This window comes from Gobio gobio, assembly GCF_949357685.1.
Source record: "Gobio gobio genome assembly, chromosome: 10".
Lineage (NCBI taxonomy): Eukaryota > Metazoa > Chordata > Actinopteri > Cypriniformes > Gobionidae > Gobio > Gobio gobio.
The window spans coordinates 43840153-43856038 of record NC_137116.1 but is presented as its reverse complement, the minus strand read 5'-3'; the positions used below and the strand labels follow the sequence as shown (position 1 = coordinate 43856038).

General features: G+C 37.6%; 2 protein-coding genes across 2 annotated transcripts; one reads left to right on the top strand and one right to left on the bottom strand.

Moving 5' to 3' along the window:
- Window positions 1-127: 127 nt before the first annotated feature.
- On the bottom strand, window positions 128-6678 carry cpt2 (carnitine palmitoyltransferase 2). Its single transcript, XM_079827644.1, has 5 exons — window positions 6145-6678; window positions 5045-5125; window positions 4843-4949; window positions 3451-4755; window positions 128-2170 (listed from the first exon to the last, which is right to left on the bottom strand). Exons 1-5 carry the CDS (start codon window positions 6327-6329, stop codon window positions 1842-1844), a joined length of 2007 nt encoding a protein of 668 aa, XP_079683770.1. The 5' UTR covers window positions 6330-6678; the 3' UTR covers window positions 128-1841.
- A 1228-nt stretch (window positions 6679-7906) lies between these two features.
- porcn (porcupine O-acyltransferase) lies at window positions 7907-15756 on the top strand (the record flags this gene model as incomplete). Its single annotated transcript, XM_079827127.1, has 12 exons — window positions 7907-8042; window positions 9180-9372; window positions 10974-11017; window positions 11105-11286; window positions 11367-11497; window positions 11921-12046; window positions 13215-13315; window positions 13485-13561; window positions 13677-13740; window positions 13934-14019; window positions 14204-14314; window positions 14407-15756. 12 exons carry the CDS (start codon window positions 7907-7909, stop codon window positions 14506-14508), a joined length of 1353 nt encoding a protein of 450 aa, XP_079683253.1. The 3' UTR covers window positions 14509-15756.
- Between the last annotated feature and the right edge of the window lie 130 nt (window positions 15757-15886).

Here is a 15886-nt window from a genome sequence, read left to right as displayed (position 1 = left end):
GTAAGAGCTTCAAAATAGACTCAATATGTACACTACTGGTCAAAAAGTTTTTGAAAAATCCTTTATGCTGGTCAAGGCTTGTTTGGATCAAAAATACAATAAAAACAGCAATAATTACAAATATTTTAAAATGTAATTTATTCCTGGCAGATCAGAATTTTCAGCAGCCATTACTCCAGTCTTCAGTGTCACATGATCCTTAAGAAATCATTCTAATATGCTGATTTGGTGCTCGGGAAGCATTTCTTGTGATCAAATTAATGTTGTAAACAGTTGTCCTGCTTAAAATTGTTTAGGGTTAACCGTTTATGACCCAAGACCAGTTGTGAAGAATGAAGACCAACACATTTTTTTTTACTGAAGAATAGTTTGCAGTTTCATCGGCAGAAGCCAGCTTCAAGTCTCACAAGGAGTTCGTAGGCTGCGCTCCCTCTCTACTAGATTTCTCGTACATACAATTTCTCAACAGTTTTACTGTTTTCAACGTCTAGCCATGTCATTAATGCAAATCGAATGATTCTGATTGGCTAAGAGAAAATAGACAGTCATGGTAAATTTCCACACATTGTCAGTTCTCTCACATTCACACTCTCCAAGGTTGGAGTTAATTGAGCTCCAGTTCTGACCAAAAAGTTTCCCAAAACACTGATAACATGTGCTTTCTCTCAGTAAGAGGTACAGACAGTATTCACCATTATTCTCTAGTGTTTCAGTAAAAGAAAATATAAAATGAAAGACCAATCCATATTTCATCTCTGGAAGCCGGGCTAAGTGAATAAGCACTGTTATGTTAGGGGTGTGTGATACCTCCAAAATCCAAACATGGGACAACATGTTCTGCTATCAAGTGTTTAGCGACACATCACACATCCCTAGCACAGACCCTCAGTCACTCCTCAGACACCAAATACAAACTTTAGAAAACATTTATGAAGAAACAATCGGTGGTTCTATTAATTAAGTAATATAACTGGAAAGAATCATAAAAAATCATTATAATAAAATAGGAAATACTGATTAATGCTTTGATTATAAATTTAATTGGGATATATAGGTATTGAAGCGGCGGTGGATTTCAGAATCCGCACCCTTCAACATTTTTCTTGAAACCAACTTTTTTCACAATTCTTTGATGTATAGAAAGTTCAAAAGAGCAACATTTATTTGAAATAAAAAAAATTGTCGTAACGACATGCAAGTCTTTGTCACTTTTGATCAATTTAATGCATCCTTGCTGAGTAAAAATATTTCTTTAAATGACCCCAAACATTCGAATGTTAGTGTATGTGATGCACAATACATAATATGTGGCTGAACTATTTCATTTGCCAGTTTTTATCATGCTTTGTAACAATATTTACAATCACAGTATTCATAATTTTCCATGTTCTTACATCTTATAAGGCACAGGACAGGTCTTTTATTTATTGGTATGATACAATGACTCTGCATTTGGTGAAAAATGAACAAAAAAGAATGAAACATAAGGCAGAATTTTGCAGTCCAAGAAAATAAAGATGACAGAGTCAGATGATTGACATTCAATAAGATGACAATTGAACATGGGGAAAATACATTGAAAATATTTCAAAAAGAATATATTTTAGGACAAAATCGCCTATACCCCACAACCAATAATCAGGATCAATCACTCTAGCATGAGTTTTATATCAAGCAGTCACATTTGTCAATCCACACAGGGCAAAGCTTATTAGTTCTACCTTAAACCTCCAGATTTAATAACATTGAGTCCTTATCTAATAAAAGCAAAAATGCAGTACATTCAGACTAGTCCACGTGCCAAGGAACTCATGAACATATTGAAAATATTAAGTGCACTTTCAATGAATGGGTTTGCCATCAAGGACTGTAAAAATGTCTTCCAAGGACTTGTGAACGCACTCAAGGAACTCATGAACATTTCTGGCAGGGTAGCTGGACACATTGCATCCGATCCATTCATCATGGACACCATAGCCCACTCCGAAACCATCGGGTACCACAGGAGCAAACCCGCCCAGACTGACCGCAGGGCTAGTGAGTGTACTGGTGGACAGGATGTTGTGGTTTATGGCTGCATACGCTGGATCCTGGTACAGACTGGGCAGTGCCATTCCTTTCGAATTAGCCAAGTAGCGCATGGCGAAGAGATGGCGGTCAAACCCTTGACCTAGATGAAAACAATGACAATGATGAAATATACAAGCTGAGAGTGAACTAAAGATCTAATTTTGAAGCTACCATCATGTTGTTCCAAACCTGTATGACTTTGACTTTTTGTCTTTTTTTGTCCATACAATCGAAGTCACTAGGCTCTAATGTTGTTGTAAGACTGTAAGATGGCGAGACATCTGGGCTAACGAACGACTACTCCCGAAAAAACAAAGGACGTTTTGGAAAATTAACATTTGAACTCTCTCTTGAAAGTGGCATCCCCACCCGAGGCTCAGCACTATTTATTTAAGAGCATTTGATGTTATGTATTGATTATCTTTGAAATGATTATGTAATTGGCATGATACATTTACCTGACTAATAATAACATTTTAGAGCTCCGACTAACACATTGGCATTAGTTAAGTAGACCATAAAGGCTAGTAGACCAAATGGGTCTTCCGTTTAGCAACAAAAAGTTGTTAGACCAATCTAAATAGGGTGAGCCTCAACTCCTGATTATTGTAATATTATACTAATTATGTGTACGTGAGAAACCATGGCATGATTGTGTAAAGTTACCATTAGAGGAAGTTAAGTTGGTCCCTTGGTTCTATGGTAATGGTCATGGCCTCTCTGATTAGATATAGTCTTGCATTAATTAAGCAAGTTCAGATCTATGGGGACTGAATAAAATATTCTAGAATGAGCAACGTGGAGCATGGCCGTCAAGGATATCAGTTAATCGCCTCTGTCTAATGACCAAGACTGACGAGTTTGTGATAAAGAGATCGTAAACCCGGCCGGTGCAAGACTGGAAGTGTTATTGGGATCCGGATCAACGGGTATAATTTCAACAAAGAGTTAAACAGAATAATCAAATGTGTAGTTAAACTATTATACAAACAACCAATCTGTATTATAACTTAAATTTGAGGTCATGATAAAATGGAGTCAGATAAAAGTAAATAGGAATTGGAATTCAGCCCAGCTGAAAAGACCGAATGCGCAGAAACCTTCATCCGCTTATCGGAAGCTGTCGTTGGGACGATTGGGCCGGTCTTATATTGTTTTGAACCACTAACTTTCATTATATGGACAAAGATATCTTCTTCAGACATGTTTATGTCTTTGTCTTGTTATTATTATGACAGAATATTTCATTTTATCCCTTTAACTTGCTCAATACTGGTTAAAATAAACATGTATTGCTAACAAAACCATCAGTTTTTGTCTCCTAAAATCACAAGACACCACATGAATATGACTGATGGGTTGTAAAAGTTCTGTACTCACCCATGGCCGCCTCTTTAGTGAGTTGTCCATGGTATTTGGAGCACTCCTTCAACAGCCCCTGTAACTGCTCCACTGTGTGCTGTCCGGGCTGCTGGACGAAGGCCTTGGCACAGTGCTTTGTGTGGATGCTAGCGGGACGGATTGTTTCTGTGCGACCGTGTTTAAAGGCAGCTGTGCTACAGGACTCATATGTGGCGACAGTCTGGCCATGCTGCCGTAGGAAGCCCATCTGGAAAGCAAGCTGGGCGATGGCATCCGGGCTCAGCTTCTTCTTCTTAAGTTGCTCCTTTCCACCTTTCTTGAACTCCATGGCATCAATGGTGAGCTTTGACACGGCGGCGTGGAAGTTCTCTTTGGCTTTTGTGATTCCGGCTTTTAACTCGTCATCAAGTTTGAAATCTAATAGGCGCACCGCTGAGGCAGAGTCCACAGATGCGGGCTGGGAGCCAGGGCCAACCAGAGGCTTCTCCGTGGTGTCCTTGAAGACTTCATTCTGGAAGCGGAGAACGGCCACGCCATCGCCCCAAGAGTGCTCAAAATTGATGGCCGTCTGTCCGTCCTTAGCCAAGATGATACTGAAGGACTTGTCGTACCAGCGGTTGCAGCCATCTCCATGAAGCATGTTGTGAGAGATGTGAATATGGTCTCCCATCACCTCCTCATCCAGGCAGAGGCAAAACAAAGCGGTGTCTACTAAATTCAGAGCTTCGCCATTTCCAGCATCCAGCAGTTTTTGTCTTAAGCCCGCCCAGGTGTCTCTATTCTCACTGGTTAGAACACCCAACGGGAATGAAGAAGCTTGTGCGGGGTCTGTCAGGATGTATTTCAGGTGAGCATGAACCTCAGCAGGCTTTATCAGGTTGCCATCTCGATCCAGCGCATCAAACACATACAAGTTGCCTTGCCTTATTACGAGCAAGTGGCGGCCCTTGTCGTCTGTGAGGAGCTCATCACGCTTGTACTTGGGTATACGTGTGGAGTTGAAGAGGCGGAAGTACTGGGACATATCCAGAGGATAGGCGTTCACCATGTAGGCTCCAAACCATGAGATGGAGGGGGGCACCCATCGGATCAGCCTCTTGAAACTATCTGTGTCACTTTTGGCGGGGTTAAGGTGAAACACCTCCGGCTCGAGCAAACCAGCACGAAGGGTCTTCATGAACCGGACGGCTGAGCACACCATGTTGGTGGCCCGCACAAGCTGGTCATTGTACTCGGGTTTGGGGTCAGGGTTAAAGGACATGAAGGGGTTAAAGTTGAGCACAACAGACTCCCGAGCAGACAAGTACATGTCAAACCATGGAGCTGCAAGGCAAAAAGGAGAAATTCATTGATGAGGTTACAATTCAAACAAAATTAAATTGTAATTATGTGATATAAAATATATCCCACCTGATATATAGCTGGTGTGCTTGTTGTTCTTGTCTAAGGCCACAAGTTCCTCATGTAACTGCTTGCCTGCACCGCTCTGGAAATCGAGTGCTACTTTCACTGTATTACTGTTGGATTTCAAGGGAACAGAAATCAAAATCAAAATTCAAGTTAATTCAGATATGAAATTAATACATTGATATAGTTACCCATGGCTTATTACCTGTACTGTTCATCATTCAGCAGGGGTCTTTGAGCTGCCAAATATCTCTGTATCGTATCCTCCAATTTTGGGACTGGTAACCTGTAAATATAATGTAAAATGTATTTATTTTGGGAAACACATTCATTGAAAGTTGTATGTATTTGTTGGTTTTGTATAATATTTTATAATGTACTACTTGAATCTTTAGTATTGTATTATAATGCATTTGCTATATGTTTAAAAAAAAAAAAAATTTTTTTACTTGGTTTAATTATTTACTACTCTAATTTAAAGAGTTTGGGGTCTGTAAGATTTTTAAAAAAAGAAATTGATACTTTTATTCAGTGCGGATGCATTAAATTCAATTGATCAAAGTAAATACTTTTACACGGTACAAAATATTTCTATTCAGTTCTTAGGAACAAAAGAATCCTGAAAAAATGTATCCTGTGGCCACAAATATATTAAGCAGCACTACTGTTTTCAACATTTATGGTAAGAAATGTTTCTTGAGCACCAAATCAGCATATTAGAATGATTTCTGACGGATCATGTGACTCGGAAGACAAGTAATGGCTACTGTTAATTCTGCTTTGCCATCACAGTAATTATTTATATTTTGAAAGGTAGTAAAATAATAATTAAAATAATTAAAACATAATAAAAAAATATATTTTTGTCAAATAAATTCAGCCATGGTGAGCATGAGAGACTTATTTCAAAAACATTAACCAACTTTTTAACGGTAGTGTATACAGTATCACAAGCTCAAGAACATTTCCATTCAAGGACATTTCTTTCAATTACATTTAATTCATATTAACAAATGCAATTCTACCTCTACAATGGACAAATGCTGAGGGAACGAAAATTGAGGCAAGGGGGGCATATTTACGTGTAACACCGTGTCCCCATCCCCTTGCATTCTAGACTTTGCACTTTCACCTACATTCTCTAATATGACTTAAAACTGTTGTAGACACGTTTTAATTCTAGTATTTCCAGCTAAAATCCGATTCAATATCAAAGGCACAACATCAAAGCACAGCGTCACAGAAATGAATTATCTGACGTGGGATATATGTCATATATATGTGGATTTTATGTAATTCTCCTACCTTGGTAAACTCTTCTGGTAGTGCATGGTCGGGACGACACTTTTGTCTAAATACTCAATCCCAGCTCCATCCTTGCTGTATTTACGTTGAGCGCTCGTTAGAACCGACAGGGCAGGGTAATTCCTTAACAGGTTTAATTTACTCAGTGCCGAATTATATTGCGTAGAGAGCAACCCTGCCATCATACAACTTGTAATTGAGTGAATTGTGAATAGCGTGCTTTTCTTAAAACTCAACTTCAATTCCAAACCTTCTGCAAGCTGCCAATCCACTGAATGAATGCAGGGTGTCTGTCTGACAGTTCCTGTCGCTTTCGGCACGGACAATAACTGGCTGCCTGTGTTCGCTTAACGTTTCTAGAAAAATATTTCAAGAAACCTTAAAAAAAAGAACCGTCAGTGTTAAGATAATTTTTACTAACGGCTTCACAACTAAAAAAATCAGATTTTAATATTTAATGAATTACTTCCGCCTCACCAACCTCATGTTTTTCATAATAAAAGTCCCAACCTGTGTGTGTGTGTGTGTGTGTGTGTGTGTGTGTGTGTGTGTGTGTGTGTGTGTGTGTGTGTGTGTGGGGGGGGGGTGTCAGAGGATTGAAAAGATGAGAGGAGAGGAAAGGAACGGAGGGATTACACTTCATCTTTCCTTGACCTTCGTGCACTTCGTGTGTGTGTGTGTGTGTGTGTGTGTGTGTATAATTGGAACTATCTTATAAAACAACCGAAAACGTACGAGGTTTCACCAGAAATAATGTACAACTTTTAAAATAATTTGTGCAAAGTAAATTTAAAACCAATCCTCCAAAAATATTCTTAGTTATATATATTTCGAGTATTTATTGTATTCCCACATTGAAGACGCGCACTCAGGCTGTCAAAGCTTGAGACCACAAGCCCCGCCTTTTCTTTTTGATTGGTTCAGCCATAGATGCGCAGTAAGATGATTGGTCGTTGGGTCCCTTTGGGGTACTCATGATAATCATGAACGACGGACTGCATCAATGGGAATCAGCCATCCACCACATCAGGCGCATTGCCAGCATCATCTGGACCGATTGTGCTGTAAGAAGCGCGACACAATTCTCCCTATTTTGCGAAATTATGCTTTAGCCTATTTTAAAATGAACTATGTAATGTAAGGGGATGTATACAAAACTTAACATTTTAGGGACCCACAGGCGTATTCCTATTGCGGTTCATCGCCGAGTTGATAGTCGGGGTGAAGCGCTCATCCTCATCCTCCGTTGTCGCGCTCTGTAACGAATTGAACAGTTCAGCTATTATCATTCCCATTTAGTGGATATAACACCTGACGTCGATTTTACAAATAGCTGCATCTCTTACGTCCAGACCGTGCATGCTTTTTGCATTACGGTGTAAGGGTATTTAACATCTTGCAGAGGTAAGATTATTTGGATATTGGATGATGGCTTAAAACATTTGGGTGTCATAGCAAATATGTTCTGAATACCAACAAGAAGGGGTTTTCCCCTTCCTGATGAGAATAGATTTCTATAATGGAATTATAAAAGAATTATATCTGTTTCTAAAAGCTTTTGCGATCATCACAGGTGCATGGGATTCAGTATTAACTGAGATTTATTTTTACAAACACTACGTTCTGACCTCAATCTTAGCTTTACCTTTGAAGCTTACTCACAGCATCTGTCATTGCTCATACCAAATACCCTGACATTATTGATTTTCTTATTTATGGTACACAATCTAATTTGTATTATTATTTTCTCAGAGTCAAAGCAATGGGAGCTCTAAGCAGACAGGAGTTCTTCCAGGAACTGGGATCTGGTTGCCTGCTTCCGACTGCCCAGCAGGGTCTAGAACAAGTATGGCAGCTGTTACTCATCTGCCTAGTATGTAGGATGCTGTGGAGATTGGGTAAGAGGGTTTATACAACACAGAACATGTACTGTAATCTTAAAGGAACAGTTCCTCTTAAAGGAAAATTATTTACTCGTCCACGTCATTCCAAACATGTATGACTTTCACTCCTCCTTACTGTATATTTAAGGAAAGCGAAAGGTGTTTTCAAGCACCAAAAAGGACAAAAATGCTATAAAAGCACTATGAAAGTAGGTAATGAAGTCTTTTGAAGCCATATGATAGCTTTGTGTCTTGCTTGATAGCTGCGATCCCATTCACTTTCTATGTGCGATAAAACACTTGGGACATTCTGCTATTATTAACTTCTTTTGTGTTCTAAAAATAATGACAGAATTGTGTTTGTGGGAAACTAATTGTGAAGTACAATTAAAGACATGTAATGTGAAAAAATATTTTTTTAGCTACAGTTGCAAGAAAAAGTATGTGAACCGCTTGCAGAATCTGTGAAAATGTGAATAATTTTAACTAAATAAGAGAGATCATACAAAATGCATGATATTTTTTATTTAGTGCTGTCCTGAAAAATATATTTTACATAAAACATGTTTACATATAGTCCACAAGACAAAAATTGGCTGAATTTATTAAAATGACCCATTCAAAAGTTTATGAACCATTAATTCTCAATACTGTGTGTTGTTTCCTGGATGATCCACGGCTGTTTTTTTCGTTGTGTTATGCTTGTTCTTGAGTCCCTTGTTTGTCCTGAGCAGTTAAACTGCCCAATGTTCTTCAGAAAATCCTCCAGGTCCTGCACATTCTTCAGTTTTCCAGCATCTTTTGCACATTTGAACCCTCTCCAGCAGTGACTGTATGATTTTGAGATCCATCTTTCAGCACTGAGGACAATTGAGGGACTCAAACACAACTATTAAAAAAGGTTGAAACATTCACTGAGGCTCCAGAAGGAAACACAACACATTAAGAGCTTGGGGGTGAAAACTTATTGAATTTGAAAATCAAGGTAGATTGTACTTTTTTTTGTCTTCCGGGAAACATGCAAGTATCTTCTGTTGCTTCCGAAGGGCAGTACTAAATTAAAAATTTTTTATATTTAAACAAAAATTGACATCATCCTCCTGTTCAAAAGAACATACTTTTTCTTGCAACTGTATGTTGTCTCTCTTTCAGGTCTGCCCTCTTTCTTGAAACACCTGAGTACGGTAGCAGGTGGTTTTTACACTCTCTACCTGTTCTTCGAGCTGCACATGGTATGGGTGGTGCTTCTCAGCCTCCTCTGCTACCTCATCCTCTTCCTGTGTCGTCATTCAAGCAGCCGCGGACCCTTCTTGTCCATCACTATCCTCATCTACCTTCTTCTAGGGTATGTCATCTTCTCACACCCTTCTGTTTCTTCACTTTTATGGAACATAGTATGTACAATGTACTATCAATGTGTACTGTACACTATTGTCACGCATGGTTGCAAGAATACACAAAGAAGATGAAGATCAGGTGCAAAGGCTTTAATAATCCACACTAGAAAACTCAAATAACGGCAGTAGACAAACATAACCATAAACATTAACGAGAACAGACAACCAAACACTGAAAAGCCTGCAACTTATGTACAAGCCAAATGAAGGAAATAATGATAAACACCTGTGCTGATTAAATAAATTACCATGACAACAAAAAATGGCGGAAAAACAGAACAAAGGGAGACAGGAAACTGGTGAAAACAAACTAAAAGTCCGAAACCGGGAAAATGCTGCCTTCGGAGGACACATTTCAAGGCAGGAAGGCACCAAGGCACGTCCGAATCTAATGTTAGCTTCACTTACTGTCTCCTGAGATACCTTCATCTGATTGATTTTTAAAGGCAGCATATTTGTATCCTTTGTTGCCTTTGATATCCCACAATCCTGTGCTTTCCGTTCTGTGACAGTTGAGCTGGAAAAAAAGATGGTGTCCGAAAGTTGTGTTTGATGGTCAGTTTGTGTGTAAATGTACGTTTTTTTTACCAACATTTTCTACTTCTGATGTCATTTCTAGCGAGAAATTACTAATGTAGTAATTCAATATTATTTAGTTCTCACCAAAGCTCTCTCTATTTTGCTGTAGATCATTAAACTGTTACACTGCCTAAGAAGTCTGTCCGAAATCAGTTTCGTGAGGTGCCTTCATGCATAAATGCAGCCTTATAAGTCATTGTCTGATAAGGCAGTGAGGCAACAAGTCAGCTGCCTAGGTTTTCAGACGCAGCCAGTGTCTGTGACAACTATACTGAGATAAATAAATATAGATATTTAATTGGATATAGTGTTTTTTGTACACTGCCATTCAGAAGTTTGGGATATGTAAGATTTTTTTAATGTCTCTTGATCAACAGTGCAGTAAAAACTGTAATATTGTTAAATATATATAAAAAAAGGTTTTCTATTTTAATATATTTTAAAATGTAATTTATTCATGTGATGGCAAAGCTGAATTTTCAGCATCATTACTCCAGTCTTCAGTGTCACATAATCATTCAGAAATCATTTTAACATGCTGATTTGATGCTTAAGAAACATTTCTTATCAATATCGTTGAAAACAGTTAACTTAAAGGGATAGTTCACCCCAAAACGAAAATTCTGTCATCATTTACTCACCCTCAAGCTGTTCCAAACCTGTATGAGTTTCTGTCTTCTGCTGAACACAAAAGAAGATATTTTGAAGAATGCTGGTAAGCAAACAGTTGACTTCCATAGTATTTTTTTCCATATTATGGGTGTCATCAACTTTTTGGTTACCGACATTCTTCAAAATATATTTTTTCGCGTTCAGCAGAAGAAAGAAATTCGTAGAGGTTTGGAACAACTTGAGGGTGAGTAAATGATGACAGAATTTGTGTTTTTGGGGGAACTATCCCTTTAACAGTTTTGTGGATACCATGATACATTTTTTAGGATTCTTGGTAAGATTCTGTTCTTTGTTTCAGAGAGTTGCATATGATGGATACAACAACTTGGCATAAAATGAGAGGTTAGTCTTTTATGTTATTTTGTTATCATGTTTACTGTACTGGATTTTGACTAAATTTAAAATGAAATTGTTGTTGTGGTCATCCAGGTTCCCAGATGGTAGTTGCCATGAAGGCAGTTTCTCTTGCCTTTGACTTGGACAAAGGCATAGTGGAGAAAGTTCCCTCTCCAGTGGAGTTCATGGGCTACATTTACTTTGTGGGGACCATCATCTTTGGGCCTTGGATTAGTTTCAAAAGCTACATGGATGCTGTAGAGAGTCGTACACTTGTGAGTCTCAAATTTGCAATTTAGAATTTAAGATGTATAAGAGCATTTCCACCAGCACTTCCATCTGATCTTTTCCACAGAGTGTCTCCTGGTTTATGAAGTCAATCTTCAGCTGTGTGAAGAGCCAGCTCTGTCTGATCATTTCCAACTGTATTGCACCCTATCTATTTCCCTATTTCATCCCAGTCTTTGGAGACAAGCTGCTCCGCAAGTGAGTAAACATTTGAGTTCAGGAATACTGTTTAGTTTATTCAGTGATTCTTCAAAAATCAAACGTGTTAATGTTAATTGTTGTGTTGCTATCTGTGGCTTAGTGAAGTTTTTTAACGTTTGACTGATCTGTTTTCATATTTTTTCCTCAGCAAGAAGCGAAAGATGAGGTATTGTCCTACTTAATACATTTATAAAATTTGATCACGAGAAATAAAGACAAATTAAGATAAGCATAAAGCATGCATACATCAACTAAATTTGGAATATGAATTAAAATAATAATGTAATATTTCATATTCCAATGCAGAGGCTCTATTAGAAGGTAAGAAATGCACAAGCTTTTAACGTTAAAACTCAACAGTCTCATGTGGTTTTCTCCCTGATCTGTGATAACCTTCCGCTTTGTGATTCTCCTCATCAGGTGGCTACAGGCCTATGAGAACACCCTGTCCTTCCATTTCAGTAATTACTTTGTAAGTTACCTTGGTGAGACGACAACCACACTGGCAGGTGCTGGGTTCACAGAGGAGAAGGACAATCTTAAGTGGTTTGTATAAATTATACAGATTCACATGCTACCAATCAGTGTCAGAAATAAAACAAGCGACATAGCAAAAATGTCACTGAAAGTGACAAACATGCCCAATGGGAAATTCCTCCTCTTTCATATGCACAGTAATCTAATCTAAATAGGCTTGATGTTATGTTTAGTATGGTTTTAGTGACACATTAATAGCTGATTAATTTAGTGACTGTCATGACACGGATGTGACTTACAGTGGCCATAAGTTAACATTTCATACTGTCATTATTTTTTAGGAATAATTTTGTTTTATTTTCTTTAAAAAAATCAATAGAGGGCAAATCAATTTTCAATCATAAAAATAATAAATATTATTTAATTAAAGCTGGGGAAGTAGCAATAGAGTGCTGCAGGGATGACATTCTATGACATAAATAACTCAGTAATACCCCACTCGTGATTTTTATTTAAGCTGTTACATGTCTTGAAAAGTGGATAAATGAGACTACAGAGGCTGTCAGGGTTAGTTCACCTAAAAATGAAATTTCTGTCATTAATTACTCACCCTCATGTCGTTCCAAACCCTTAAGACCTTCGTTCATCTTCGGAACACAAATGAAGATATTTTTGATGAAATCCGAGAGCTCTGACCCCTCCATTGACAGCAATTTAATCACCACTTTCAAGGCCCAGAAAGGTAGGAAAGACACTGTCCATGTGACTCCAGTGGTTTAACCATAATTTTATGAAGCGACGACAATACTTTTTGTGCGCAAAAAACAAACAAAAATAACGTCTTTATTCAACAATTATTTCTCGTCTGTGTCAGTCTTCTACGCAGTTTAATTTGTAAATACAGTGCAGCACTTCCGAGTTCTACGTCAGAACGGCGGCTCACCATTGGCTGACGCTGTTCTCGTGAGCACCACGACGCATGCGTGTGATGCTGACGCAGGAGCTAGCCAATGGGGAGCCGCCGTAAACTGCGTAGGACACTGATACAGATGAGTTTAAACCAGTATAACAAAAAATATTTAATAAAAATATGAATACCGTTTATTTCTGACATTGCAATGATTAATATCACTGAAAGTATAATTGCCATTTACTTTGAATTGATCCATATTTCATGCTCTTCCCTTCTTTCTTTCTCTCAGTCTCTCTTTTTGTTATTCCATTTCTGTCTTTTCAGGGACATGGCTATAGCAAAGCCACTAAATGTCGAGTTTCCCAGGTCTATGGTTGAAGTGGTCACTTCCTGGAACCTGCCCATGTCCCGCTGGCTCAACACCTGTATGTGTTTTTATCTTCTTTTTTCATTTGTTTATGGCTTCTCTAACATATTTGTTTACACTCTGAAATTAGACTCCCAAAAGACAGAATGACCAGCTTTTATTTAGAGCAGGCTTTTGTATATTTTCAGTAACTCCAAGTATAAGTCTAATTTCTCCTCCTTTTTTAGATGTGTTTAAGAAGGCTCTCAGATATGGGAGCTTCACAGCCATTATCTTGACATACACAGCGAGCGCTCTGCTACATGTGAGTGCGTTTTGGCCTATTTTTCATTTGCTATTTTCCTAATTTTTTCATTCAAATTGATTGCATTCTTTCTCAAGCGTACAATAAATGCAATACTGTATTTCTGTGCATACAGGGTCTAAGCTTCCACATTGGGGCAGTATTATTTACACTAGGCTTTATAACGTACATTGAACACGGTGGGTGTCTGTTCAGGTATAGTTATTTAAGCATAGACATTTATTATTGCTGAAGTCACTGTTTTCAGTTATTGCAATATCATTATAAAATGTTTTAATCTGTTTATAAAAGTGTTCTTCAAACTATTGCTTGTCTTTTAGCTTGGATTTTGGTTGTGTGTTTAATGGACTGTGCCTTCATTCTGTGTTTCAGTGCTTAGGAAAAGATTGTCAATCATTTTAAATGCATGCGTCCTCTCCAAAAGATGCCTATCTGACTGCAAACACAGACATAAAAAGGTGTTGTATATGTCATTATGGCTATATAAGCATTTGTGTGAATATCTTTAAAAAACACACACACACACACACACACACATAAAAAACATAATGTGAAATGGTAAAGTAAACAATTTCTCCAAAATTGGAGTTTTGGTCTTTAAAAAATTTAACTTTTTTCTAACATTTCTTCTTTTCTCTCTAGGAATCGTGGGTATATTTAATTAATGGGACGTTTAGCATGTTAGCAGTGCTACATTTAACATACCTGGGCTCTCTTTTTGGCTCCAGCACAGATGACATGGATTCTGATGAGGTACAAGCCACTTCTCCTGAAATCCTATGGTCCTTACTTTCTATGCAGGTTATTATTCATACTTGTTTCAAATATTTTTCTTTTGTCTACAGGACAGCATGGTCAGCCACACCCTTCAGAAATGGATGCAGCTCAGCTGGACGAGCCACTGGTTGACCTTCGGCCTTTGGGTCCTGTATCGCCTTATTCTATAAACACTTAGACCCACATAGACGAGACGAGATTGGGAGAGGATAGCAATAACTGTGATTGGATATTATATATGAGCTTACCGTAGAAGAGGAGTCAAGGCCGTTCATGACATCACTGTGAACTCTGGATGACCGTGACTGCAGACCAGAGTCCTTGAATCCAGGAACAACTGCTGTACAGTTAATATTGATCCACACCGCTGGTTTGACATGACCAGAACTCTACAAGTACCAGGATGTTCTGAAGTTTTCTAAGCTACTTAAAGTACAAAAAAAGCATTAAGACCTTTTTACAAACCACAATAAGTGTGAATATTGAATTATTCATAGCCATTATTAATGAATTTATCAATATTTTGATATGTCTGACTAATACATCTTATAGTTATAGTAGGTTTTGTTTGATGGTTTTGGATAATTACTTTTTTTTACTGCGAAAAGAACGTAAATATTCTCATTGATTGATTCAGAAGCTCTAAAGTCAAACTGCTCAAATCAAGTTTTATATTGCATATATTGTATGCATCTATTTTTTTGCCACTCATATGGAAAATCATCTAATGCTAATGCTTTTCCACTAAAGCACATATTCTGCGATTTTCAATCAGATTATGTCCATTGCGGTTTTCATATAAAACAAAAATGCCAAGTGACTTCTTTTATAGTCGTAAGTTCATCCTCATAGGGCTCTGAATGAACATACGATAAAGTTCACATCCTTTCTATTGTATGAATTGTATAAATGGTGATAGTAAGTCTCTGGGTGTTCAAACCCTTTGAGATACTTGAATACTGAGACAGTATTAGTAGTGTTTCATAGTTTCTTATATTCAACCTTTTTTAAAATGTAAATTATTTATGGCAACAAGAAATGGGAAAAGGAAAAGTATGAACTGTGTTTTTGTTTTCTGTGTATTTGTTTTAATCTTTATTATTATTGCTATTTGGAAGTGAATAGAGTATTTACATCATAATAACATTAAAATAGATGGGTTAATAAATATATATATCTCATTTTAGTGCCAAACAGAACAATATTAATTAATAGCTGATTAATTCAGATAATGGTCTTATTTTCTTGTATTTATTGTGTTCATTCATCACAACACATTTTACATTAAATTACCCTGTTGTTAATAGATCCCTTTTATTAGTGAATATTAAATAAAGAGTTTAAATGACATGGATAATTTTTACTGTATCATGTTTGACTGCCAGTCCACTCTTGTTAATAAAACATTTTGTAATTTCCCCCCAGTTTATTCATATACACAATCAATATCAATGCGCTGTGTGTGTTCATGTTTTTCTATCCCGGTGGGGACTTCAACCTGCATGCACACTGACTCATGGGGACTTGTGTCACCGTGGGGACCTAAAT